The sequence below is a fragment of the Diabrotica undecimpunctata genome, chromosome 3, assembly GCF_040954645.1.
Source record: "Diabrotica undecimpunctata isolate CICGRU chromosome 3, icDiaUnde3, whole genome shotgun sequence".
NCBI lineage: Eukaryota > Metazoa > Arthropoda > Insecta > Coleoptera > Chrysomelidae > Diabrotica > Diabrotica undecimpunctata.
The window spans coordinates 35967686-35995278 of record NC_092805.1 but is presented as its reverse complement, the minus strand read 5'-3'; the positions used below and the strand labels follow the sequence as shown (position 1 = coordinate 35995278).

Genomic DNA, 27593 nt, shown 5'->3' with positions numbered 1-27593 from the left:
TAGGATGACGATATACAACTTTTTTTACCAACCCAAAAAAAATTTTTTGCCTTTTTTTAGCCCGGCCTAATGTAGAACACATTAAAAAATTCGCCATTATCACATATTATCATTACTCCAATTTTATTGTCTTAGAATATGTTTTATTTAATTATTTGTTTAGGTCCGAAATCAAAGCAAAGGACGACGTGGAACCAAAGCGCCTATCCCCTTTTTCGGAAATGTCACGTAGAGACGAAGGTGATGGTCGTAGCATCGCGGATTCCAATTGTTCTAGTTATAAAAATCAGTTTTTAACTTACCAATCCGCTGACAAGAAAGCCCCCAAACCAGCGACGAAGCTAAGGACGATTTCTTTACACAGAAGAAATTTGCCAAGTTGACGTTTGATCGAAGAGACTGAAGATTTATTGCTGTAGTATCAGAATAGTCTAATATTTTTTACAGTGTGTACAAAAAGTAAAGTAATTCAGATGTAGGTGTCTAAAAGTCTATAAAAAGATTTCAAAACAGTTTGAATATATCAAAATCGCTGTATAAATTAATGAGAATAATAAAGCGATAGTGAATGCGGTATATTTATCATTAGTTTTTACCGATAACTTCATTTATTCTAAAAATTTAGTAAAAAACTTATTTCTAGCCAATTAGGAATCTTCCGAATATAATAATCCGAATATTCGCGAGTTAAATAATTTTTTGTACACACTATATTTGTGTTTTGTATATATTTATTTTTATACATATTTAACGGGATATTTAGAATTATTTTATATTCTGTACAACGAAGAGAGCTTTAATAAATTCAGCCATTTTATATTTAATATTTTTTTATTTTTAATAACCTAACAGAAGAAAAATACATTGTATATATGGTTTATGTGACTGCTATTCTGCTATGTTTTTTATATGTTTTTAGAAATATACTACAAAATGTAAAATATATTGTTTATTATTTGACGTTTGACGTCCAAGTCATAAACTCTTTTCAAAGTACTGTATTCTGAAAACGGCTTCTGACCTGTCGACCAAAACTTCAAATAAATATATTAAAATTAATTAAAAGAACAAATAAAGAGCGCGAGAGCAATATTTCAGCTAATCTTCTGGCAGTTCTTCAATATTATTCATCTCTCCTATTACCACGTCAGATCTTGCATATGGAGGTTCTTCAGGAGACGTTTCGTATCCTAAAAAGGTAGTATCAGATGCCAAAGTTGCTCTGACTCTTTTACTTGATTTTCTGGTCAGATCTGCTAAAAATTGTCTTCTTTTTTTACCACCTAAAAGTAAAAATATTCTAATTCTAATAATCTCGCATACAGTTAAAGAAAAAGTCTTAAAAAGTTTTCTAACAAGAAATTGGTATTATATTCTAGCAGTCTTCGGCGATTTCTTAAAGAGACAAGACTTATAATTGTTTTTCTCTCTAACATGCAAGTGATGGAACCAACATTCAAGAACGAACCACCTTGTTTTGACCTGCAGAGTATTATTAATTTACACTTGGATCTGATGTAATTCGACCATATGAGATACGTAATTTGGCATATTCTGTATCCTTAGAATTTAAATTTTACACGTCAAGTATTTATATACAGACAGACAGATGGATAGACGCGAATCACAGCACAGAGCTCCCTAGAAATCAGTTATCCTCAAACATCAGGAAGAAGCAGAACTAATCTGACTTGATAATGTCAAGTGTGATTTTAACGAAAAGTCCTCAAAGTAATGGTTTTCTAAAAACTAAAATTATTTAACGCGGAGTCAAACCTGGAAATTGTTAATTCTTACTCATATTTTTTGAAAAACCGCGTATACGACTAAAAAAATTTAATGTCTGATGATTTTATTCTAGGTTTTAGATCATTCACTAAGATTAACAGTATAACAAGAATTAATACTAAACTCAACAGGCTTCCGGGATGAACCGCGTCGATTATAACTAGGCTAAGCTTTCGACATCCTCTTTGATGTCTTCTTCAGGGCTTCCGATGTCTCAGTCTCCTGAGCCCCAGATACTACTACACTGATCATTCATAATCACTGCTAGTTGGAACAGCGGACGGTTCATTTATACCGTCGATGGTGACGTGGTTTGGGTAGAGGTTTGTGTGGTGATTGGCGTGGGAGTTGGCGAGGGGGATGGTGCGGGATGTTGATTGGAGGGTCGACGATATTTTCTTTATGAGAGGTCTCCTTGTTGAAGGTAGCCGGATGCCGACATCTTGAGACAATTTGGCCTTTTTTCAATTTCTAGGGCTTCTCGGATAATTCTTGGTTTATAGAAGGATTTTGTCAAAATCAATTTTGTGACCTATATGAAGATGGTGTTGACTTAGGGCTGAATTGAATCGGAATTGCGAACAGAAACAGATGTTCATAAATCCTTTTGGATTCTACGATTTGTTTGGCCTATATAAGATCAAGGACAGTCTGCACAAGGAATTTCATAAAAACCGTGTTGTTCCAAACTCCATTCCATTTGAAATGTATTTGATTGATCGGACAAGAGATGAAAGTTTTTGTTGGAGGGTTAATATTGTCTTTATTCCTCTTGATTTAAGAATTTTTTTGATTTTGTCAGTGACACCTTTGATGTAAGGAAGAAAAGCTTTTGTATGATGAGGGTCTGAGTCTTTGGGTTGGGACGTTGAAGATTGATGTCTGTGGTTGTTCCTATTGATGTGATTTTCGCGGTAACCGTTTTGGATGAGGGCTTGTTTTAAACTAGAGAGCTCAGCGGTCTAGTCTACTTGCATCATCGCTTAGTTTAATTAGAAATAAGCGGTCTTGCTGGATACTATATTTAGTTTTCAGAATGTTTAAAGTTTCGTCTATTCTATAGAAATGTTTGTAAAGAGTACAATGATATCGATATTTATAATAATGAATATAAATTTTTGACGAAGGATGAAGCATTTTCGGCGAGAATTTGTAGAGTTTTGGTCAAGTACTTGGCCAATTGTTGTGTAGGGTAGGCAGTTGTCTGCACCGACAATGGGACGTAGGTGAATATCGGGTTTGTGAATTTTGGGTAGGCCATGTATTCGCGGTGTTCTGGAAGACTTTTTACGAGGAATAAGATATTATTTTATGTTAACAGAGAGGTTTTAAAAAATAAAAAAAATATTAGAACAACTAATAAAAAAACGTTACATTAAATATTGCATCTGACGAAATATGGATAAAGCACTTTGAGAATCTGCTGACGAAAAAAAAAAGAAAAGTTAGTACAAGCTGAAGGAAAAATAGTGCTAAAAATAAAATAGGTGAGATATGTAGTTATACGAGTATATATAATCGAACACCTCTCTACCCTAAGGTGTGAGGTAAATACAAATACAGGTTACAGATATACATTACATCTCAAATCCAATGAAAATACAGAATTTTTTTTATTCTATTCTGTGCACGAGTCCATTCTGTGAGTTCATTCTGCATGGTACCTTCTCTGTCTATTGTAACCCTAAGGTATTTGAATGCATCTACTTGTTCTATGAGTTATTGGTTAATTTCTATGTTAACATTTCGGTTAGTTTTCGCTATTAGCATCACCTTGGTTTTCTTAATATTAATCTTCATGTTTCTAATTAGCTCATTATTCCAGCTATCTATATTTTTCTGGAGGTCCCTTTCGTTGGAAGCGCATAACATGAGATCATCTGCGAATGCACACTCAGCTATACCAACCGGTCGTAGTTTACTATATCCGATATGTACTTTGTGTATACTTGCTTTTGTTTCCTTAATTATGTCGTCAATAATCAATATGAACAGTGTGGGGCTCATAACACCTCCTTGTCTTAGACCCTCGTTTATTGCAAACATCTCTGATTAGAAGTTATCATTACGTACATAACTCTTGTTATTTTGATACAGACTTTTGATAGCACCTGTGAGATATGTAGTTACGGGGATGATATTAAAAAAATTACCAGGCCCAGGTGGAGTACACTTAGAGCTAATAAAATATAGTTCACAGAAACTGTTTAAAATGGTTAGCCGATTATATTTGAAATGTATTTAAACGGCAAAAAAGTCCCAGAAGAATAGAGGTAGTGCTACATCTCTTCAATACCCCAGAAAGGTACAAAAACTGATCCGGGTATTACCAAAAATAGGCAGATTATATTCCAAAATTTTACGACGCCCAGTAGTAGGCATTAAAGACAAACTACTTGAAAAACAATCTGGGTTCAGAAATAATAAGATAGTATTCGTATAGTTCAGTTATACGTGTTCATTCAGTTATAAGTGTTGTGGTACGCCTATTTCTTTTGAAGTTATTTGTGATAACAAACTCGTTTAAGCTGTCTCCTCTTTCGTTTCTCTGATCTATGCCGAACTTTCCCAGTACATTCTTTAGGTTGTTATCATGTGTAGTGTTGTCGAGTCTTGTCTTAAAATCAGCACATATTAAGATTGGATATTTGCTAATACAATGGTACAACTGTATAAAACAACGGCTTAATTACTCTCTTATACGGATATGAAAGCTGGGAAATGACGCAACGAGACAATTCTAGACTCCAAGCCAACGAAATGACATTTCCCAGAAAAGTAAAAGTCATTACAATACTAAATAGATAGAGACATGAAGACATACGACACCAACTGAATATCTACTCGATCACTAAGAAAATAAAATAATACAGTATAAAGGCCAAACAGCATATATACGTCATAAATGAAACGAAGAACTATGGAACGCCATTTAAAAAGATGGAGCAAAGTTTGATTACCTATCAGGTAACAAGTACAAGGTAATAATTACAAGGTGTAATTGATCAAGATAAAATAAATATAAAAAAACATAAATAACAGAACGAAAAAAGAGCAAAAACAATTTTCCCCCATTATAATTCAATTTTTATTACTAAAAAAATACTTACGGGCAATAACTTGTTTCCAGTAAAATCTGTAATCGTACGGATGATCATATACGAACTTTTCAGCATCAGATCCTAATTCATTGAACTCATTATACTCATATTCTATATCTTCTATAGCGAGATCAAGGCTTGAATAGGGATCAGAGGGTGGTACAGGCTTTTCTTTAACTATATCAGGAAATAAAGAAGCTACCGTATCTTTAAAAATCGTATCTCCTTCTTTCAATCTAAAAATATACATAGATAAAAATAAAAAGACGGTGCAAAATGATAAATAAACCAGTTTTTTACCTCTGCTTCTGTTTTCTCTTTTTACGTTCATTTTCCTCTTCAAGTATCTGTAGGGGGCCTCGTCGTACCTCGAGTTCTTTCGTATCGAGTTGTTTCTTGCTTATTATTGTTGCCTTAATTCGTGCTTCTTCTTGAGCTTGACGTTGCGCAATCACCCATTCTACGTACTTTCCTACAAAGGTGTGAACAGAATTATGGTAAAATGGTACGAATAATGAAAAAAAAAAAAAAAAAATAAGGTTGAAGTGTTTCTGAAGTTACGATCTATGATTCTTAAGTTTTTTACAGTACGCGTCAACTAAAAAAACCTATAAAAATGATTTGAATAAAGTGAAGGCAGTTATTAGGGAGGTGACTAATGAACCTGTAGAAATTGTAAAAATGTTAATAAAGAGCAGAAAGAACAAAAATAGTGCTCGGTCTGTAAAAGTAGTTTTCAGAAATGTGCTTGATGTTATGAAAAAATAATAAGAACATAAAAGTTTTAATCGAGCTGGAGATAACCTTTCTACCGATGGAATGTATAAAAAAGTAAAGGAATAATTAAATACTAGGAAACAAAGTGGTAGGATGTTTTATTAAGTATGTAAAAGGTAGTTCTCAAATTCCAAAAAATGTAAAAAAATAAATTCTAATTAGGTGAAGAGGAGTAATAATGATAATAGGGCAAATGTGACAATGACTTACAGATTTAGCACAAATTAAAATATAGTACTGCCATCTACATTACAACAATTAAAGTTTGCGTACAAATCCACCCACCATTAGAAAAAAGGAAATTTTCTATTATAGGTATAGTTTACAAATTAACAGAATTAGCACAGCAACAAATGAAACACATACTCTCTACTGACAACTACTTTCGTCAATGTTTGAAACAGATTTTTCAAAGGTACCGTATCGTATGCCTTCTCTAAATCTACAAAAAATAGGTGGGTAGATAGATTCCCCGCCTTCCGTTTTTCGATTACCTGCTGCAAAACTAATATACCATCAGTGCAGGATCTTCCTACACGGAATCCATTTTGTTCTTCTATGTCTTCGTATTCTGATTCTATTCTTTCTTTTATTATTCTACCGTACAACCTCCCCACTGAGCTGACAATAGTTATTCCCCTATAATTAGAGCATTTGCGTTTATCCCCTTTCTTGAATATTCAGCTGATGTATCCATCATTCCAATCATGAGGGATATTTTGTCTTTTTAAGCATTTGTTAAATAGTTGAACCAACGTCTCATGTAACATTTTTGGTCAATACTTTACCAACTCAATTGGGATGTCTCCAGGTCCTGCTACTTTACCGTTTTTCGATCTTTTGAGGACATCGCCTAACTCTCCAGTTATTTGTGTATGTTCGGATATTTCTTCCATTTCGATCTCTTGGAATTTACATCTATCCTCTGTCAGTAAAACATCATACTGGTGTTTCCACTGTTTTAGATCTATTAACTGTAAGTTTTCTTTCCTTCCCTCCCGAGAGACTTTATCACCTTCCACGCTTGCCCAACTCTTGTTCCACCCATATACCTATCCACCTCGGCACATCTTCGATTCCACATCTCATTTTTACTTTTCACTACTTCTCTTTTTACATCTCGATTTAATATTTTATATATCTTGTAATCTTCCTCTTTTCTCGTTAACATCCATTTCTGATAAGCAGTTTTCTTCTTCTTTGCTAACTGCTAACTAATTTCGTAGCTGTGATCCCAAGTATCCTTAATATTGCAGCCCAAATAGCAGATTTTTTCCACTCTTTCTAACGGTGTATCGCCTCTTGTAATTTGGGCGTTTATGTTGGTGTTCTTACTAATGATATATTTAATCGTATATATGATATAACGTATTTGTTACATGCTTCTACAACGTTATCCTTTATCCTTTGAAGCCCTTGCGCACTATCTGCCAGCAACACTGTATCGTCTGCATATCTAATATTGTTGACCGTTTAAAACAATCCCATCTTCTGATTCGTCCAAGGCCTTTCTAAAGATGTTTTCAGAGTATATGTTAAATAATGCCAGTGACAATATGCAACCCTGTCTAACTCCTTTTTCGACTGAGAAGATCTCGGAGAGTTCATTTTCTAATCGTATTGTTGCTTTTTGTTGGAGATATAAGTTTGAGATCAGTCTTATATCCTTACCATCGAGTCCTGATGTTTTTAGGATATCGATCCCATGTGGAACTTTATCAAATGCCTTCTCAAAATCAATGAAACATGCATATACATCGCAGTTGACATCCCTGGCTCTCTCTATTAGAACTTGCAAACTAAAAAGTGCTTCGTCACGAGTCCTTCTCTGATACCAAATTGAACTTCACTCAGGTGTTCTTTTAATTTGGTGTATAAGCGCGAGTGAATGATAGTAAGTAGTAATTTAAGTACATGGTTCATTAAACTAATTAATCAATGTTCTTCACATTTTCTAGCGTTGGCTTTTTAGGAAGTGGAATGAATATTGATAGTAGCCAGTCTTTTGGTAAGTAACCAGTCTCGTAGGTGTTATTAAATAGCTTCGTAAGAGCTGTGATTTGGCGTGCCTCTAATAGCTTTAAAATTTCACCATGCACCTCATCAGGTCCTGGTGATTTCCCATCTTTAATATGCTTAGTGGCCATAGTTACTTCTTCGTTTGTTATTTATGGGCCGTAGGGATTGTTTACAGTCCATCTAATTTACAAACTGTTGCACGTCATTATCTACGTCAGAGATCGAAGTTGACTTAGTTGCCAAAGTATAAAAAAGTCCTGAATCCATTTTAAATCAAATTATTATTATACTCTTTACAACGACTATTTAAATTCTTTCGTGACATTTTTGAAATAAAACACACTAATTTTGTTCTAAAAAGAACAGATTTTATTAAATAGGTAGAAATATAAAACAAGAGGTATTCACTTTAAAATTTAAAATAATAAAGTACAAAGAGTGTCAACACCGCAATTGTCAAATAAGTGTTACCAATTTATGCCAAAATTTTACCTTCGTTCGATTACAGTTACAGTGTGTCCCGAACAAATGTTCTTCATAAAAACGCTTTATAATGCATTTACACAAATTAAATGAAACATATTGTTGTCTATTTCTTTAAGTTAACATTAATAGAAATCTTTAAATATTAGTTCTACGCGTATATAATAAAATATGTCTGGTGGCTGTAATGCCAGTGTACTCGGCAAAGTGATTCTAAAAAAGAACACACCTACCGCCTAAATATTTCGTGTTGGTATCATGTGACGTCACGGGCTATGACGCCGATGACGTGCAACGGTTTGTAAATTAGATGGACTGTATTTCAGTCGGACTTCGTGATGTATCTTCGAATAATTCTTGCATATATTCTTTGGCATGTGGGTTAAAAACTGCCAAAGAAAATGTTTTCGCAGTTTCTCTGCAAACCTGAAAAGATATTTCAACAGAAGTTATAAAGGATGGATTCCGAAAAGGTTGAATTTTTCCAATTAACAAAAATGTTATAACAGATGAAGCTTTTAAACCAGAAGCACTAAAAAGATGGAACGATTATCAAAGTACTATCCGTATTAACGGGAATTCGATAGCAGATGACACTACAGTGGCTTCTACATCAGCAGATAACACTGCAATGGCTTTTACATCAAAAGAAGGAAGTGCTACAAAAGAATCTAGTGTTAACGTATCATTTGAGAACTTGTTATTGTCAGTAGTTTATCAAGCACCTAAGCCGGAGACAACAAAAAAGTCATGAATATGTCCTGGTTCTGTAATATTCACCTCAAAAGGGCAGTAAGTCGACTAAAAGAAAACAGTAAAAAATCAACACTATCAAAACCAGCTAAAAGAAATAAAAAAAGATCAACTTCGTCAAGTAGCACAGATTTGGAATAATTTTGAAACTCTTCGTTTAATTTGAGACAAAAAATTTTAAAATAAATCTTTAAAAACCAACTTTCAAATTTTTGGGCGTCCATTTCTTCATGACAATCATTGATTTTCTTGGATTCGAAGAGTAACAAGCGGTTATCCAATAACCCGAATCACTGCCTACGTATTGTTCTTACCTGAGCACAACTCTTCAATAAAGGCTTGTCAACGATTTCTAACTTCAAAATCTTACCACACATTTGAGACAGTATGACCTTGATTCAGTGAAGTTCCATCTAAATACTAGATTTTTCTTCCTTCATGAAGATAGTCTTGTCTCTTTTTTCAGGTAATATCTTCGCTACAAAATAATATCTTCTCATTCTATAATAATACGGCTCTTTTCATACCATTATGTTCACAATACAACACGTTCTGATATTGTGGGTATCAAATGGACCGCCGGAGTGTGACGTCACAGCTGTCATATTGTTATTATTACTTTCCAAACAAAAGTTGAAATTCCCAATCTCAAGACTTTTTAATTTCTATAAAGTTAACATTTTGCTTCCTCTGCTGCTTTTTCTTTTAAGTATAGTGTTTTTTACGATAATACCATCATAATTCAGTGTTCTATTTCTATGAAATACAGTTTTAAAAGTTTAAATTAAAGACATTCTAACCTTACTTTATTGATACATGTATTTTATTGCTATTTTTATAAAACAACATGCTTTATTATTTACACAACCTTGTAAAATTGTTGTAGTAACTATCAGAATACTTAGATATTGCAAAAAGCGGAAAGGTTCTGTAAAAAAATGAAAAAATAACGAAAAATACAAATTATCCACACTAAACAAGGTTTGTTTGGAAAGTGAAACGGACAGATGTCAATAAAATCTATGTCATCACTCCTGTGGTCCATTGTCGTAACCTATTGCGGCTAAGATTGCGGCTGCGACTTTCGTTTAGATTAGAATTTCATTTCAGAAAAAGAACGCATGGAATTTTGTCCGAAATTGTCTTAATGCCATCTTTAACGTGAATGCGTTTTCTTGCTCTGGTTTAAATTTTTTTAATACAGCATCGTAAAAGTAGTGTAAAATTATTAAATGCAAGAATGCAGGGAAAAAGACCTGTTGGAAGACCTAAAAAGAGATGGGAAGACGAAGTCGATGAGGATGCCAGAAACTGCCTGGAAACGCGTTCATGGAAAAGAACAGCGGTAAATCGAGATGATTGGAGAAGCCTGTTGAAAGAGGCCAAGGCCCGATTTGGGCTGTAGCGCCATTGGATGGATGGAAAAGTAGTGTAGCTGATCTGAGGTGCAAATCAAGCCCAAACTTATAAAAAAGCACGACATAAAAATTTTCAAAAGTTGACTCAGTCTATATTCACACATTTTTGAACGTTAAACTTTACGATGACGGATCTGAGAGATTTACACTACCGTTTCCACATGTCATAAATAATTATGTATTGGCATTCGTATACAAAACAGTTATAAAAAACCTTTACCTGGTTGTGGCCGTTTTTTGCTTGCTTCTGCTGCCTTAGCAGCATCCTCAGCACTTTTCTTTTCCAAAGTCTCAGCTTGTTCAATTTTTTTCACTTCCTCTTCTTTTTCATTTAAATCCTGTTCCTCGGTTCCCCTCTCCTTTAAAATTTCTCTGTTCCTTTCCAGCCACTGCGTTTGCCATCTTATGAACTTTTTTTTCCTGTTAAGTTCTCTTTCCATGAACGATTTAAACTTTTCACATTTTGTTTCGACGGAACCCGGAGCTGTGTCTTCAGGAATGTAAAAGAGACGAAAGGAACCTAAAAATAATATTAAATTATTTTTGGATATAAAACTTTTATTATAATACAAAGAAAGCTTAAAGGAAAAGTATTGTGAAAAGAAAATGTCCGTTACCTAACTTATCTCCCGCTCCGTAAATCTGTTTCTTTAATTTCAGCGGGTGAAAAGCTGAAGCTGTCAAAAATCCGCTAGAAAATGGCAAAGAAAAGGCAGGTAACTTGGTGTCGTATACCACAGCCCAACTCTCGACGTCTCCATTTGAGACTTTAATGGTGAATAAATGGGGCTAAAATAACAATACACTTATTATGTTATATGTATATATCCAAAAATAAAAATATAAATAAAAAAACAGTTACTTATGATACATTCGCTTAAAAGTCTGTCTGAAAGAGCAGGATTAAAGATAAACTTTGAGAAAACTAAACTTATGACAAATCTCGTAATAAGTGGAAATATAACTATAGACAATAATACCATACAACAACCACGAGCTAGATAAACTAATGCAGAGCGCAGATATTGTTAGATTTGTAAAGTTACAAAGACTAAACTGGCTTGGTCCTCTAGAAAGAATGCCAGATAATCGAGCTGTAAAAATAGTCTAGAGATAGAAGCTCCAAGGAAACAAAACAAGAGGAAGGCCCCGTAAAAGATGGATAGACGACCTAGAGAGGGATCTTAAAACCATGAACATTAGGCAGTGGCGAAGGAAAGTATCCGACAGGGCAGAATGGAAGAACATTGTTAAGCAGACCAAGACTCACAAAGGGTTGTAGCGCTATTAGAAGAAGAAGAAGAAGAATTTTTTTAAGCCCTCTTCTCTATTCGGATTGCCGAATATAGGCCTCTCCTAATTCTCGCCATTCATCTCTGTTGTTTGTAAGTAGTTTCGACATTGGCTCTGCAGTTCTTTTAATATCGTCGCTTCGTCGCATTTGTGGTCTTCCTCGTGGTCTTTTGGCTTCATATGGCCGCCAATTCTTGATTTCTTTATTCCATCGGTCATCCGTAAAACGTTCGTTATGTCCAGCCCATTTCAGTTTAGCTGCCAGTTCGACAGCATCTTTTACTTTTGTTCCAAACCATTGAAAACATTCGTAATAGAACAAAAGTAAGAAGAAGAATACAACAAACAGATACTTACAAATATCTGGGACACGAGATCAAAATAAGCCATAGAGACATTTGAGACAATCAAACACATAGCGAATAGGCCTGACATGGGCAGCATTTGGCCAATAATTAAGCCATATTCTAAAAAGTTCAATTCCAATGTGTCTCAAGCGAAAGGTTTATAACTGATGTGTTTTGCTTGTACAAACTTATGGAGCAGAGAGTTTAACACTCACGCAAAAATATGCGAATAATGAACACTCATGCGAATAAACTCGAACGCCGAATTGCACGCCGAACGTGCAATGCTGAACGTGAGCCTTCAAGACCACATACCAAACCAACAAATCAGGCAAAAATCAGGAGTTCAAGACGTCATCTAAAGAACCACGACTGGGCAAGGCACTTGGCCAGAACACAAGATGGATGATGGACAAGACGTATTATGGAATGAAGAAACTATAAAATAAGCTGAGGACGACCACCGACTAGATGGACCGATGATAAAAACGTGTAGCGGGAAACTGGCTACAAGCTGTCCAGTGTAGAGAACACTGGAAACAACTGAGGGAGGCCTATGTCCAGCAGTGGACGCGATTGGCTGATTGATGATGATATATCCAAAAATAGTTTACATGAAAGAAATACATGAAAATGATGACACATAATATATATCAATTTTAATTGATGGTTTTTCGCAGTCTTAATAGTATGCTAAGTTTTCGATAGAATTCTTCGACTGTACGAATATGTTTTTCAATTTTATAATTTAGTTTTTGTCGCTATCTAGCTCTCATCTCAGAACTCTTATGATTATATTTTGTTCCGTTGTTTGTTGTATCTGCTCTTTGATGTAGTGTCTAATGTCATTTCGGATACTTCTGGAGATCTTTCTGTTTATAGAACTTTTCTTGACGTGGTGCGGTTTAAATCTCTTCGTTGTTTCATTACTGTCAATCAGGGTAACTTTAATCCACAGGGTCTAACTTTGCACTATTTAGTTTTATTAATGTTAGTGTACCTTTTAAGTAATATTCTTGCTATTAAAATTGTTTAATTTGGATAAACTGCAATACTATTTCATTGACATTTCCGTTGAGTTTGGAGGCTTCTGATACGCTGCATTGTGTCAAACTTAAGTTTGTATACGGTCTGTAAAGTTCTGTATTGTAAACAATAATTTAAAGTGATTACTTATAGTGATTCTGTCAAAAAAGTAAGTATGCAGAGGGTTTTAATTATTATATTAATAATTTTGGATCACTTTTGGTATATCAGAGCTTCAAAGTTTCATTAAAAGAACTCCGAATTGCAACAAAAACTGGCCGGGCTGAGAATTTATATGATTTCAGGCTAACTATGCACCACATTGAAACTGGTTCAAAATTAGCCTGACGATTTAAAAATGCGGGAAATATAATATAATTTTGTATTTACAGGGTTTTCTGAAATGCGGAGAAAACAGATACAGAGTCTACATAATGGAGTCGGTCGGTATGGAACTAAAAGCCGATATACAGAGCAACACCTACAAACACTACTAGAACAGGTTAAAAGTGGAATGCTGAGTGAAAGGCAGACCTCAAAATAATACGATATCCTGCGTAATACAATTAGAAAGAAATTAAAACGAAATCACTCAAAAAACGTAGGAAGACCTATAGTATTTTCTCAAGAAGAAGAAAAATCGATCGCCAAGAATATTAGTTCTTTAAGTGATAATGGGATTCCAATATCTTTGTTTGGTGTAAGATGCATTGCATTACTTAAATTCTCAAGGTAGAAAAGTGTCACAGTTTAAGGGAAATTTGCCAGGATGAGATTGGTGCCAATTATTCTTGGAGAGAAAGCATACAGAACTTACTTAACGGTTTTAAACGAATATTTCGAGAAGGAAGGCTTAAGTAAATGAAGAAATATTAAATAATTTTTTTGATAACTTTAATATGTCTATGGAGATAGAAATGCATACCAAACAAGAAACAAACAAGAGACTGCATACGAAAATTGAACCCGGTACTATGGGATAAGAACATCAGCATGAAAACAAAGAAAAAAATATATAATACCATGACAAGAAGTATCCTCACTTATGGGTGTGAAAATTGGACAATAAATATGAAAACCAAAAACAAAATAAGAGCAACAGAGATGGAATTCCTAAGGAGAAGCTGCAGAGTAACAAGAAGAGATAGAATAAATAACATGGAGATTAAGAGGAGAATGGGAATGAACTCCGACATAATAGACTACATCGAACAGAAGAGGTTAACCTGGTATGGACATGTCAGAAGAGCAGACCAAAATCGGTGGATAAATAGAATAACAGAGTGGAGCCCGATAGGAAGAAGAAAGAGAGGCAGACCCCGAAGATCTTTCAGAGATGAAGTGGACGAAGCAATGAGTAGAAGAAACCTACAGGAAGGGGACTGGCTAAACAGGAAAAATTGGAGAAAACGGTTGAGTGAAGGAATACAGTGAAAACTGTGGAAATCCTTATATATATATATATATATATATATATATATATTGTTATGATGTGTTTTTTGTTTGAATGATGAGCAATGAGTATTTTTAATAATATAATATATAGGGTTTTTATCGCGGTTCTCAAAGAATTAGCTTGTAAGTACTTTTTTAAATTATCTTTATTATAACTATTATGAAACACACATATATATCTAACCTAGTCAATGTAAATTTAAAATAAACTATCTTTAAACTGATATTCTTATAAAACTAATTAAATTCTATAGACAATCTAAAATTTAAACAAACTATCTTCAAAATTGAAATTGTTATGACACTAACTAAATTATATTAACAAAATTTTGTACCTTTCTTTCACTGAATGCCTAAATGAACTATTTTCCACTAAGTATATAGATTCTAATCACCACTGAATGTCTTCGTACTTCAGTTATCCTTGTTTTTTTTGTGAAATTACTTTTTCCAATTATCAGCTTCTACCAATTTAAGATATAGTTTTCTTCACCATCATTTATACACCACCAACCAAACCAGCAAACAGCATTTATATTTATTCTTCTTTTCAATATACCAATATCCAATTATTATAAGTTGATTTATACTAATCTCCACCACAATATAATTTAATTTCTTCCAATATACTTTTATAATCTTCAATAATTATTTGTGTATAATTATAAATGTGCATTAATTATATGCATAATTTTTAATCTTCATTTAACTCACTATATTAAACAATTTGACTATTTGTACCTGATTCTCTGACTCCAAATAATCTTTCATATTTCTTACTAAACTTTTCTGACTGACTTCTTGAAAATTCTGAACAATTTACTTCACTAAATGTGTCTAATAACTTTCATAATAAACTGGCCTGACTTCTGACTAAAAACTTCCAAAAACTCTTCTGACTGCACTATCTACAACTTTTCTGACTAAAAACTTTCAAAAACTGCCATAAACTGCCAAAAACTGCCATCTTGAATCCAAATCACGGGTATTTATATCTTTTGGACATTCTAGAACCATCTCGTAAGATATCATGTTCCAATTTGTTCTATCAAATACTTGTCTGAATTTTCTGGAACAAACCATTTCGCAAACATGGCCATCTCCGGAGATCCAGAGAATTCCATTCTTTTCTATTAATAATTTTGTTTACATTTAGGCTTTTCAGATCAGAATATATAATTAAATTAGTAACTAACACTCTAATTTAATAAAATACACATTTCAAACAATATATTATTATAATAACCCCACTTATATTCGTATTATGATTCTTAATTTGACACTTGGAGTATGTATAGTTGGTTGCCTAGGCACATGGCTCACTTAAATCTATTATTTTACAATTTATTATATTTTTCTATTATATTTTTACAATTATTATATGTTAATTTATTAAAAATGCCCTCACATAAATATATTTTTATTAAATTCTCTAGTACATAACTTATTTAAAACAACCAAATATCTAATATTATGTAGTATATAACTTATAAATTATTTTCTATAAACCCTAATCGTATCAATACCCCAAAATAATATTTAAAATAAATAATTTACTTATTATTTTTTTAAATATTAATTTTCTCATACCTTATTAAATTTAATAAATTACTAATTCAATTTTTTTTTTATTATTTAAAATGTGTTAAATACATCCCTGTTCGCTGGCTATGTCAAAACAGAGAACAACGGAGCACAGTTCGGCTATTCTATGGTCAAACTGTCATGTCAAATGGAGCAATGGATGCGATATCAGAGAATAAAATATAACCTTAATTAAAAATATAATCGATATGGTGTTCTGTTTATTTATAGACAAAATCTAGGAATTATTTCCATTCCACAATAACTTCATCAATATAAATTGGTAAGTTTTTTTTTTTACTTTATTATATCAGAAAGACATTTTTATAGCAATTATAGTATCAATTTTGTGTCTAACCCCAAATTATGATTTTTAGGGTACAAATTAATTTCCATATATACAAAATTCAACAAGTATGATGTCAAATTTATTCACAACAAAGAAATCTACCATCTACCTATGAAATGGATCTATCAGTAAGTTTTTTTTTTTTTTTTCTTTGTTTAGTTGACATATTGGGCATTGGGTAGTAATTTCCTTTGCTATACTTATGTCATTCTTTGCAAAATAATTGTCCCTAAATAGCATCCATAGCTTTCTTGAACCAATATGCATATAATTGTTATGTAAATTTTTCAATATTTTCTTTGCTAAAGTTCTAGTTATTACATATACTTCTATGCCATTTATTATTTTATAATATACCCCATCTTTCCTAAGGACTTTTTGTTTTTCACTCAAATTGATCTGATCTCTTATAATTTCTTCTTTAGAATATAATCCAGTACTTTCTACTAATTGATTTAATCCAATTTTTATTGTTCGCTGCCCTTTTTGTGGTGTATTTTCTAACCTTGATAAAGCATCTGCCACTATATTGGATTTTCCAGAAATGTATTTGATTTCAAAGCAGTATTCACTAAGTATTAGACTCCACCGATGTATTCTACTGTTTCCATATTTGTTATTTAATATAGACGTTAAAGCTTGGTGATCTGTTTCTATTGTAAATTCATTACCCAACAAATAAAATCTTAATTTTGTGACACAGTGTATTATACTTGCTAGTTCTAATTCTGAAACTGAGTAACCCTTTTCATGTGGCTTTGTAATTCTTGAAATGAATTGTATTGGGTATTCGACCCCATCATGTATTTGTAATAATACCCCTGATAATCTCTCTATTGATGCATCTGTTCTTAATATGAATGGCTGTGTGTAGTCAGGATAGTATATTTTCAAATTTGACAGAAAAATGTTTTTAATTTCTTGGAATGCTAGTTCTCTTCTCTGATCCCATCTCCATTTTACACCTTTTCTCAGTAGTTCAAGTAATGGAATTTCTTTTATACTTAGATCTGGTATCATCCTTTTATAATAATTAATTATTCCAATAAATCCTCTTAAAGTTCTTAAATTGTGTGGTGTTTTATATTCCTGAATGACTTGTGTCCGTTCTGGATCCATTTCGATTCCCTTAGTGTTAAGTTTATAACCTAGATATATGACTTCTTTTTGAAAAAATGTACATTTTTCTTGATTTATTTTTAGTCCAACTTTGTCTAATCTATTTATTATAATTTTTAGGTGTTTCTCATGATCTTCAGCCGTTTTAGAAAAAATTAATATATCATCAATGTAGTGAATTACAAAATGTTCATATTGATCCAAAATATCATGAAGACATCTACATAGAGCACTGCAAGATGATTGAAGTCCAAATGGTACTACTTTGAATTGATATACTACTCCATCTATCTGAAATCCTGTATACTGTCTACTTTTTCTTTCTAGAGGTATTAACCAGAAACTATGCTGTAAATCGATTTTAGTGAAAAATGACATTCCTGTAATTCTTCCTAATATTCCATCTATACTCATTGGTGCTTCAAATTGCTTTTCAGTAATCTTGTTAATATTCCTTGCATCCAAACATAACCTGATTTCACCTGATCTTTTTCGTACTACTACTATGGGGTTAATAAAACGTGTGTCTGCCTTCTCAATGATTCCATCTTCTAACATATTATTAATTGTTTTGTTTACTTCTTCTCTGTATTTATATGGTATTGGGTATGATTTTGTTTTAAAATCTTTTTCTTCTTTAACTTTTATACTATGGATATAATTTTGTGCAATTCTATTTTCTTTATTGACAAATCCCTTGTGTTGCTGCAATATGGAAATGACTATTGATTTATATTCTTCAGGGCAATTTAAAACTTTTATCATATCTTCTTCTTTACAAATAAAATTATTCTTCATTATGTACTCATTATTCCTTGCTTCCAATTTTACGCACTCCGCCTCGTAGGCATCCATCTGCTTAAAATTTCCATTCCTTAAATATTCACTACAATAATTATTCTTTACATTCTTTTGGGACATTTCCCTATCATCAAAATACATTTCTTCTTCATAAACATCATTATTTTCTTTTAATAATATCCTATCAACTCTTATTCCTTCTTCTACCTCATTTTTCTGCATAAATTTAATTATTTGCCCTTCCAAAGTTACCATTCTTTCTTCAAAATCTATCTTTACTTTCTTCTTTTCCAATTCATCATTTCCCATTAATATATCAACACATAAATCCTTGACAATAAATCCTTGCATATTAATTTCTTTATTAAGAATATTAATTTTAAAATTGGCTAGTTTATCAATTTCACCCAACTTCTTATTATTTGCACCAATAATTTTAATTTTTGGAATCTTTATTATATCTGATAGTTTTAATGTATTAAAAATAAAATTCTCCGAGACTAATGTACTTTCTGAACCAGTATCTATCATAATCTTAATCATTTTATTTTTGGCCAAAGCATTTATATAAATTAAATTAATAGATTCAATAATTTTATCTTCATCTAGAGAAATAAATTCAGAAGGTTTTTCATAATAGCAATGGCCTAACTTGTAATTCAGAAAGTTTACTGCACAAAATTTTGATTATTAGAATTGTCAGATTGTATCTGACCACTTGGATCTGATGTACTATGTCTTTCCCTACTATGACTTCTACTCACATTTTCCTGCCTTGTACTATTTTGTTCCCTGTCTTCGCAGCTTCTATTCCTTCGAACACAATTTACCTGTCTGTTATAGTTAGGTCGCTCTGTATTTCTTCTATTATTAAAATCTTGTCTATTATTATTAGTGCTGTTATTAAAATGTTGTCTATTATAACTAGTATTATTATTAAAATTCTGTCTATTTTGATTACTATTATTATTGTTATATGATTGTCTATATTGTTGATTATCAATTTTATTATATTGAAAGTTATTGTTGTTTTTTCTGTTGTTATTATTACTTGTCATATTGCCTCTTTGTATTCTTTGAATAAAATTAATAAAACTATCTATTGTTTGAATATTTTGTACAGTTACGGTTTGCACAACATCAGCATCAAAATGTCTAGATACATTTAAGACTGTTTCATCCTCTCTAAGTGGTGGTTCTAAATATTTTGCAACTGTTATCAATTTCAATGCATAATCTACCATATTTGATTTTAAATTTTGATTATACTTTCCAAAATATAGAATTTCTCTAAACTTGGCTTGCTCTAGTTCACCCCAATAATAATTTAAAAATTTATTTTCAAATGTTTGAAAATTATCTAAATCATTCTCAATACTAGCAAACCAAGTTGCTGCATTGTCATTTAATGTCACTCTAATATAATCTTTAATATCATTAATATTATTCACAAATCTTAATTTATGTTTTAAACTATTTATGTATACTCTAGGATGCAAAATTTTTATATTACCAGAGAATTTAATCCCAGTCTCATTTGTTAAATTTAAGTAAGGTCTCCCTATGTCTCTCATTTGTGAAATATCATCTATTCTCTGTTCCACATTTCTTATTTGATTACTATTTATTTGGATATTTTGTTGTATATCGTCTAATTTTTCTTCTGTGTTTCTCCTGTCTTCGTTAATTTTTACTTCTAAGTTACATTTCTGTAACTCTATTTTCTGTTCTATATCTATTTTATTATCTTGAATAATCCTCTTTACTTCTGTCCTCTCATTGTCTATCCTTTTCTTGTAGTCATTCCGTATACTTTTTATTTCATTTGCAACTTTTTTCTCTGCAGCTTCAAGTTTTTTATCCATTTGTTTTACAATTTTATTATTATTATCTTCTATTTTCTTTTCTAATTTTCTATAATTCTCTTCCAATTTCTGTTCCATTTTTTTCATGTCTTCTTTGACTTCTTTTGAATTCTCTTCCAATTTTTTTATGTCTTCTTTGATTTCTTTTGAATTCTCTTCCATTTTCTGTTCAATTTTTTTCATGTCTTCTTTGATTTCTTTTGAATTCTCTTCCATTGTCTTGTTCATCTGCATCATTAATGACATCAAAGCTGCCATATTGACATTTTCCTCTCTTTCTGGATTCATTTCTGCAGTATCTTGTGGAACTTGAACTAAACTCTCCTCTTGTATAGGTTGTGTTTCTACTTCCACATCTTCTTCATTCTTTTTGCTTCTTGTACCTTTCTTTCCTTGAGACATTTTGAGACTTTACTTGTTCAAATATAATTAAAAATAAAATCTATAATTTTTCCTTTCTACTGATAATTAATTTAATTATATGAGAGCACTTATCTTCCCAAACTAATTCTTTTAAATAGAGAGCCACCGCGTTGGGTGCCAAATTGTTATGATGTGTTTTTTGTTTGAATGATGAGCAATGAGTATTTTTAATAATATAATATATAGGGTTTTTATCGCGGTTCTCAAAGAATTAGCTTGTAAGTACTTTTTTAAATTATCTTTATTATAACTATTATGAAACACACATATATATCTAACCTAGTCAATGTAAATTTAAAATAAACTATCTTTAAACTGATATTCTTATAAAACTAATTAAATTCTATAGACAATCTAAAATTTAAACAAACTATCTTCAAAATTGAAATTGTTATGACACTAACTAAATTATATTAACAAAATTTTGTACCTTTCTTTCACTGAATGCCTAAATGAACTATTTTCCACTAAGTATATAGATTCTAATCACCACTGAATGTCTTCGTACTTCAGTTATCCTTGTTTTTTTTGTGAAATTACTTTTTCCAATTATCAGCTTCTACCAATTTAAGATATAGTTTTCTTCACCATCATTTATACACCACCAACCAAACCAGCAAACAGCATTTATATTTATTCTTCTTTTCAATATACCAATATCCAATTATTATAAGTTGATTTATACTAATCTCCACCACAATATAATTTAATTTCTTCCAATATACTTTTATAATCTTCAATAATTATTTGTGTATAATTATAAATGTGCATTAATTATATGCATAATTTTTAATCTTCATTTAACTCACTATATTAAACAATTTGACTATTTGTACCTGATTCTCTGACTCCAAATAATCTTTCATATTTCTTACTAAACTTTTCTGACTGACTTCTTGAAAATTCTGAACAATTTACTTCACTAAATGTGTCTAATAACTTTCATAATAAACTGGCCTGACTTCTGACTAAAAACTTCCAAAAACTCTTCTGACTGCACTATCTACAACTTTTCTGACTAAAAACTTTCAAAAACTGCCATAAACTGCCAAAAACTGCCATCTTGAATCCAAATCACGGGTATTTATATCTTTTGGACATTCTAGAACCATCTCGTAAGATATCATGTTCCAATTTGTTCTATCAAATACTTGTCTGAATTTTCTGGAACAAACCATTTCGCAAACATGGCCATCTCCGGAGATCCAGAGAATTCCATTCTTTTCTATTAATAATTTTGTTTACATTTAGGCTTTTCAGATCAGAATATATAATTAAATTAGTAACTAACACTCTAATTTAATAAAATACACATTTCAAACAATATATTATTATAATAACCCCACTTATATTCGTATTATGATTCTTAATTTGACACTTGGAGTATGTATAGTTGGTTGCCTAGGCACATGGCTCACTTAAATCTATTATTTTACAATTTATTATATTTTTCTATTATATTTTTACAATTATTATATGTTAATTTATTAAAAATGCCCTCACATAAATATATTTTTATTAAATTCTCTAGTACATAACTTATTTAAAACAACCAAATATCTAATATTATGTAGTATATAACTTATAAATTATTTTCTATAAACCCTAATCGTATCAATATATATATATATATATATATATATATATATATATATATATATATATATATATATATATGAGTTAGTTAAGAGTTTACTATATATATATATATATATATATATATATATATATATATATATATATATATATATATATATATATATATATATAGATAGAAATGTCTCATATTATACCGAAAAATAATTACAAAATTACTCATAATTATGAGCGGATAATAAATCTGGCATAATTTGAAATTCCTCGAAAAATGTCCCATTCAAAACTTTAGCAACATTAGATAAAAACGAAAAACCTTTATTCTTGTCGAAAACATATTTCATTTGTTTTAAAATTAATTGACTGTTACTTCCAGGTGCCGATTTAATTTTCGTCTTTAAATTATCTATTAATTTTACTGACTCACACAAATTTATCTCTGGTTTTTCTAATAAGGTAATTGTGGTAACTATTAATTTATAATTGTCATTGATATAAGCAAGTTCCTGTTTCAATTTGGGATTTTTTAATTTTTTTTGCTTCTCGAATGGCTCCGGAAATATCATCATCAAATTCTGACATAACTAATTAATTTATTTCATTGCAGTGTTCAAAGTAAAAAAAACTGCTTCGAGCCAGGTTCCCCACCTTGTAATTACTGGTTTAGGTGGCAAAGGGGCACCGGGAAGTCTTTCTTTATATATTTGCACCCTCAACGGAGCCTTTACAAAAACTTTTTTCATAAAATTTATAAAATTATTTACCAATTCTATTTACCCCGTGGGCTACACAAGTGCAATGAATTAAATTAGGATAAAAAATCTTTAAATTAACAGCAGCTTTTAACATATATGCCGCAGCATCTGAAAGCATTAAAACTATTTTATTCACTGGTATAGCGTTGGGTAAAAAGAGGTTTGTTAAACTATCTTGTATAAATCGACTTATTGTTAAATTGTTTGTTTTTTCCAATTTTTAACGGCAACTAAATAAGGTTTTCTCGCAAAGTTTTCGTTCAAAATTTCAATCATTAAATTAGCTATATACCTGCCGCATACATCTGTCGTTTCATCCACGATAATATACAAAAAATTGCACTCTAACTCCCGCTTAATTTTTGAAATACATTCCACATATCATTTTTCCACAGTATGTTTTCTCAATGTACTCTCGTCCGGTAAGGATTTATTAAGATATTTTTCGAAAAAGCATTTAAAACTAGGGCTATTAACTTTATATAGAGGAATGTTGGATGCAATCATCATCTGGCATAAATCAAATTTAAATGCGTCTTCCACCTTTTTTTTTGAACTGCTTAAACTATCCGGCAGAGATATTTGGGCTAACTTAGAGGAATTTAATTTTTCCAAATTACGTTTATGAAGTGGGGTTCCACAATGCTGGTCAATAAAGCACTTTTTTCTACTTGAAATCTGAGAATTAAAAAAAAATAATTAGAATTCTAAAACCGCTTTAGAATTTAGTTGTGGGACGAGAAAAAATAAAACTTACCGATTTGCCGCATGGTTTACAAAATGCTCCATCTCTTTCTAGAGAAAGTTCCGAATAAGGTGCGATCCATAGCCTTCATTTAGATGTCATCTTTTCACACAAATGTCTAAAACGTTTTAAAACGTGTTCTTTGCTTTTCGGTATACGCAACAAAACTAAACTAGGATATAGCAATTTGTGACTAAACTCTGATATAGTAACCGACTGTACAACTGACAATAAACTAATAAAGCTTAGGGATTTCCAAATAGTTAACCCTCAAGTCTCGATCAGGTACATTTTTCTAGAAATCTCTTATATAAACAAACCATTGATATTTTATTATTGACCCAAAATTTGATTATAGAATGGTTTAGTAATAGAATAATATCATGGGCAGTACCATGAAATTTAAAAAAAGGCACAAATAGGCGGAATATACGAAAAAAGGTAAAAAGTGCAAAAAACAATTATAATAGGCAAAATAGGCAAAAAAGGCATTTTGCCTATAATCCGAGCTTTAGTTATTAGTGTTTCTGTTATTGTCTTATTTAATTTGTTAATGTCTGTTGTCTCAGCATTGTCTAGTTCTTCAGTTACAGTTTTTCGAACTTTTGTGAGTTTTCTGGACCTTGCCGCCTTTTCCTTGTCGGTTTTTGATCATTCTTCTTGATGTTTACACCCACTAAGGCGTTCACCATCCTATGGTCGCTACATGGCAGATAGATATTTGGTTCAGTACTGTGACGTCGCTGACAGTCGATTTTTTGTGGGCAATGATAAAGTCTGTGTTATTTTTTTTTTTGGCATCCGGGCTTATCCAAGTCAATCTTCTATTCGGTTTTTTGCGAAATTTTTTATATAATAGAATGTTTTGTATATATAATAGATATAAGAATATTGATGTACCTATGTATACCAATATTATTTATGCCATTTTATTCAGAATTCTGTTTGTTAAAAATGAATCCAATATATCTTTTAAGGCACATTAAAACCAATGGTTAAAATATATCGAAATAAAGAAAAAGATAGGACGTCTGAGGTGGATAGGACATGTAATGCGCATGGAACAAAATCCAATCTAGAAAAACGTTCCTTAATAGACCCATTAGCCAGAGAACAAGAGGAAGACACAGAAAAAGGTTTCTTGATAAATCGATGAAAACATGAGAAATATGGGAATACGTGCTTGGCGGAGAAAGGCGATCAATAGGGACGACTGGAGAGAAATTCTTGAGGAGGCTAGGACCCACACAGGGTTGAAAAGCCAGAATGATGATGATGATGATCGATTACATTTGAATTCATGATATATTGAAAGAATACCATTGTTGTATGTATACATAAAGGATATGACGCCATATTTTTTGTTATATAATGAAATACCATCATGGAAATGGAACACCCTATATGGTTTTGCAGATTTAAAAAAACTGGTTATTTCTAATTTATATATATATATATATATATATATATATATATATATATATATATATATATATATATATATATATATATATATATATATATATATATATATTATTGTGATATTTAAAGTCTTGGTGCGCCAAGCAATAATTAGCTAATTAATTTTTTTGATTAATTAAAATTATCTAGATGATATGATTATGACTCTATCACAATTTTTAATTCTTTTATCTCAGGGTTAAATTCGTGCTTCAATATCTATGCTATTACATGTGAAAGGTAAAGGTCCAGAGAATACCGGAATAATAAAAAACACATATGATCTAACACTATATTTTGAAATAAAAATAATGAAATAATTCACACTCAAAAGTTTTCAATAAACAAATCTCATATAATGATTCTCAAAAATTTTGTTCTACGTACGTGAACAATCAAAATTAATGGTACCAACAATATTAATTGAAATCTCAAAATTCCGAACTATTCTAACTCTCCTAATCAAAATATTTATATCCTTTCTAAATTAAGTGTAAAAATTGTGTTATCAATAAAAGAAAAAAACTGCAGAAAAAAAAAATATCTCTCTCTGATGATGAGTGGTCCAAATCCTTGTTCCTTGTAGACTATATTATCTCCTCTCAACCGCTCCCTATGTAATCAGCAATCTTACAACAGATTGTTGCAAGTATATCGTCCTTAATGATCTCCGTCAAAAGCAACAATCATTCAAATTATGATAGCCTTTCTCCTCTTGATAAACTGAATCTCTCGTTGGCCCGAGTGAAAAATGACTCTTGGAATATCTTCTCTTTACGATAAACTGAATCTCTCGTTGGCCTGAACAGTGACTCTTGGAATATAAGTAGGAAAATATGACTTACAATATTTTGCTGCTCCAGCTTCTGTCAGATACACTAACTCCACAAAAACTCACTAACATTCAACACTACTGCTTGCTACTTCTCAGGAACTGCCAGAGAACAATCACCGTTCCTCTTACAAATTTGGAAAACCGACTGATTCTCTTTTCTCTCTCCTCAATCTCGCTAAACTTTTTCCTACATACTTATCCCACCTTTTTCAATCTCCGCCAATCAAAACTCGTCACAATTCCCCCATTTTTTCATTTCGATAACAAACAAATTTTTACCTATAATTATAAAATTTCCTAAAACTTATTTACAAATAATATTTTCTATAATTCTTAAAAACTAACAAAAACCTCTATCTAAAATCTCTTCTATTTGTCCCTAATCACTGCATTAATGTATTTTGGAAAACCCCGTTCAATTGTCTTTTTGTTTTCACTTAAAATTATGCGGGTCACTCAAGTATAACAAAGAAATAATTTATGCAAAGCTTACTTTTTGTTTGGTACAGGTAATTCAAGAAATTAATAACTCTCCTTCTTCGAAATGTTTGTTGGATATTATCCTACTTATCTGAATTATTTTAATGTTATTGAATTTTGAAATATTTTTAAACAAACCAATATTTTTCTCGAGTTTACATATCATAACAAATCCCCGCCATTTGATCTGCCGAAAACTCTTTGTTAAATTTTAAAAATGACAAAAGTTTTCTAGGATCAAATTATTTCACTATGTTATTAAAATCTATTCATGATATTGATAGATGTCGTGAATGTTAAAAATACCCCGTATATTTCCTGTCTCTATGTGCGCTAATTCATAACTATTTACCCCATTTTCCGTTTTGACCCTATATGGACCTTCAAATATCGGCATCAATTTAGCACAAATACCATTTTGTAAATTCGACACCCTCAGTGCCTTCACTAAGACTTTATCTCCTTTCTGGAATTTGATCGGCCTTCTTCTTCGGGTTCTCTCTTGTCTTTGGAGATATTTCTCTCCACTTCGTCTCAATCTTCTTTGAACCAACTCGATCACTTCTTCGTATTGTCTGGGGGCGGTGTCTTCCCACGGTCTTGTAGGCATTGTTCCTTTCATTATATATAAAGGCGTCTCTTTGGTAACCGTATTTGGAGCACAATTCAAATAGGTCTCGATCTCAAACACTTTTCTGTCCCAATGTCGATGATGTTCTTCCGCGGCAATTCGTAGAAATTTTGTGACTTCTTGTATAAAACGCTCCGATGGGTTGCTCTGTGGATGACGGATGCTTATAAATTTTGTATCGATGCCCCTCTCTCTTAATTCCCTTTTAAAACGTTCGTTCCTAAAATATGTCGCATTGTCCAATAAAATATTGTCTGGTCTTCCCACCGTTTCTATAAAATTGTCTATCTTCCTAAGTATTTCAATTCCTTTTGTGGTTCTGCATGCGTACAATTTAACATATTTTGAGAAAAGATCCACCATAACTAATATGTGTTTATTCCTTTGATTTGTTGGTATCAAATCGCTCAACATATCAATAGCAACAATATCCAGTTTCTTCCGAGCTACGACGTTTTTTGTGACGTTTTCATTTTTAAAGTTCCTACT

At 31.5% G+C, this 27593-nt stretch overlaps 2 protein-coding genes across 4 annotated transcripts in view; one reads left to right on the top strand and one right to left on the bottom strand.

The window, feature by feature from the left end:
* The window catches only part of LOC140436679 (tetratricopeptide repeat protein 28), a 43071-nt gene extending 42247 nt beyond the window's left edge, over positions 1 to 824 (top strand). For all 3 annotated transcript variants that reach the window (XM_072525714.1, XM_072525713.1, XM_072525712.1), the window contains one exon: positions 164 to 824. In XM_072525714.1, the coding sequence (XP_072381815.1) occupies positions 164 to 383 (220 nt within the window). In that variant the 3' untranslated portion in view covers positions 384 to 824. The remainder of the gene's footprint in view (positions 1 to 163) is intronic.
* A 37-nt stretch (positions 825 to 861) lies between these two features.
* Positions 862 to 27593, bottom strand: part of mmm (missing minor mitochondria) — a 91534-nt gene continuing 64802 nt past the window's right edge. The window contains exons 12-16 of the mRNA XM_072525715.1: positions 10957 to 11128; positions 10560 to 10859; positions 5190 to 5361; positions 4899 to 5125; positions 862 to 1283 (exon numbers count right to left, since the gene is read on the bottom strand). Coding sequence (XP_072381816.1) covers positions 1099 to 1283; positions 4899 to 5125; positions 5190 to 5361; positions 10560 to 10859; positions 10957 to 11128 — 1056 coding nt within the window. The 3' untranslated portion in view covers positions 862 to 1098. The remainder of the gene's footprint in view (positions 1284 to 4898; positions 5126 to 5189; positions 5362 to 10559; positions 10860 to 10956; positions 11129 to 27593) is intronic.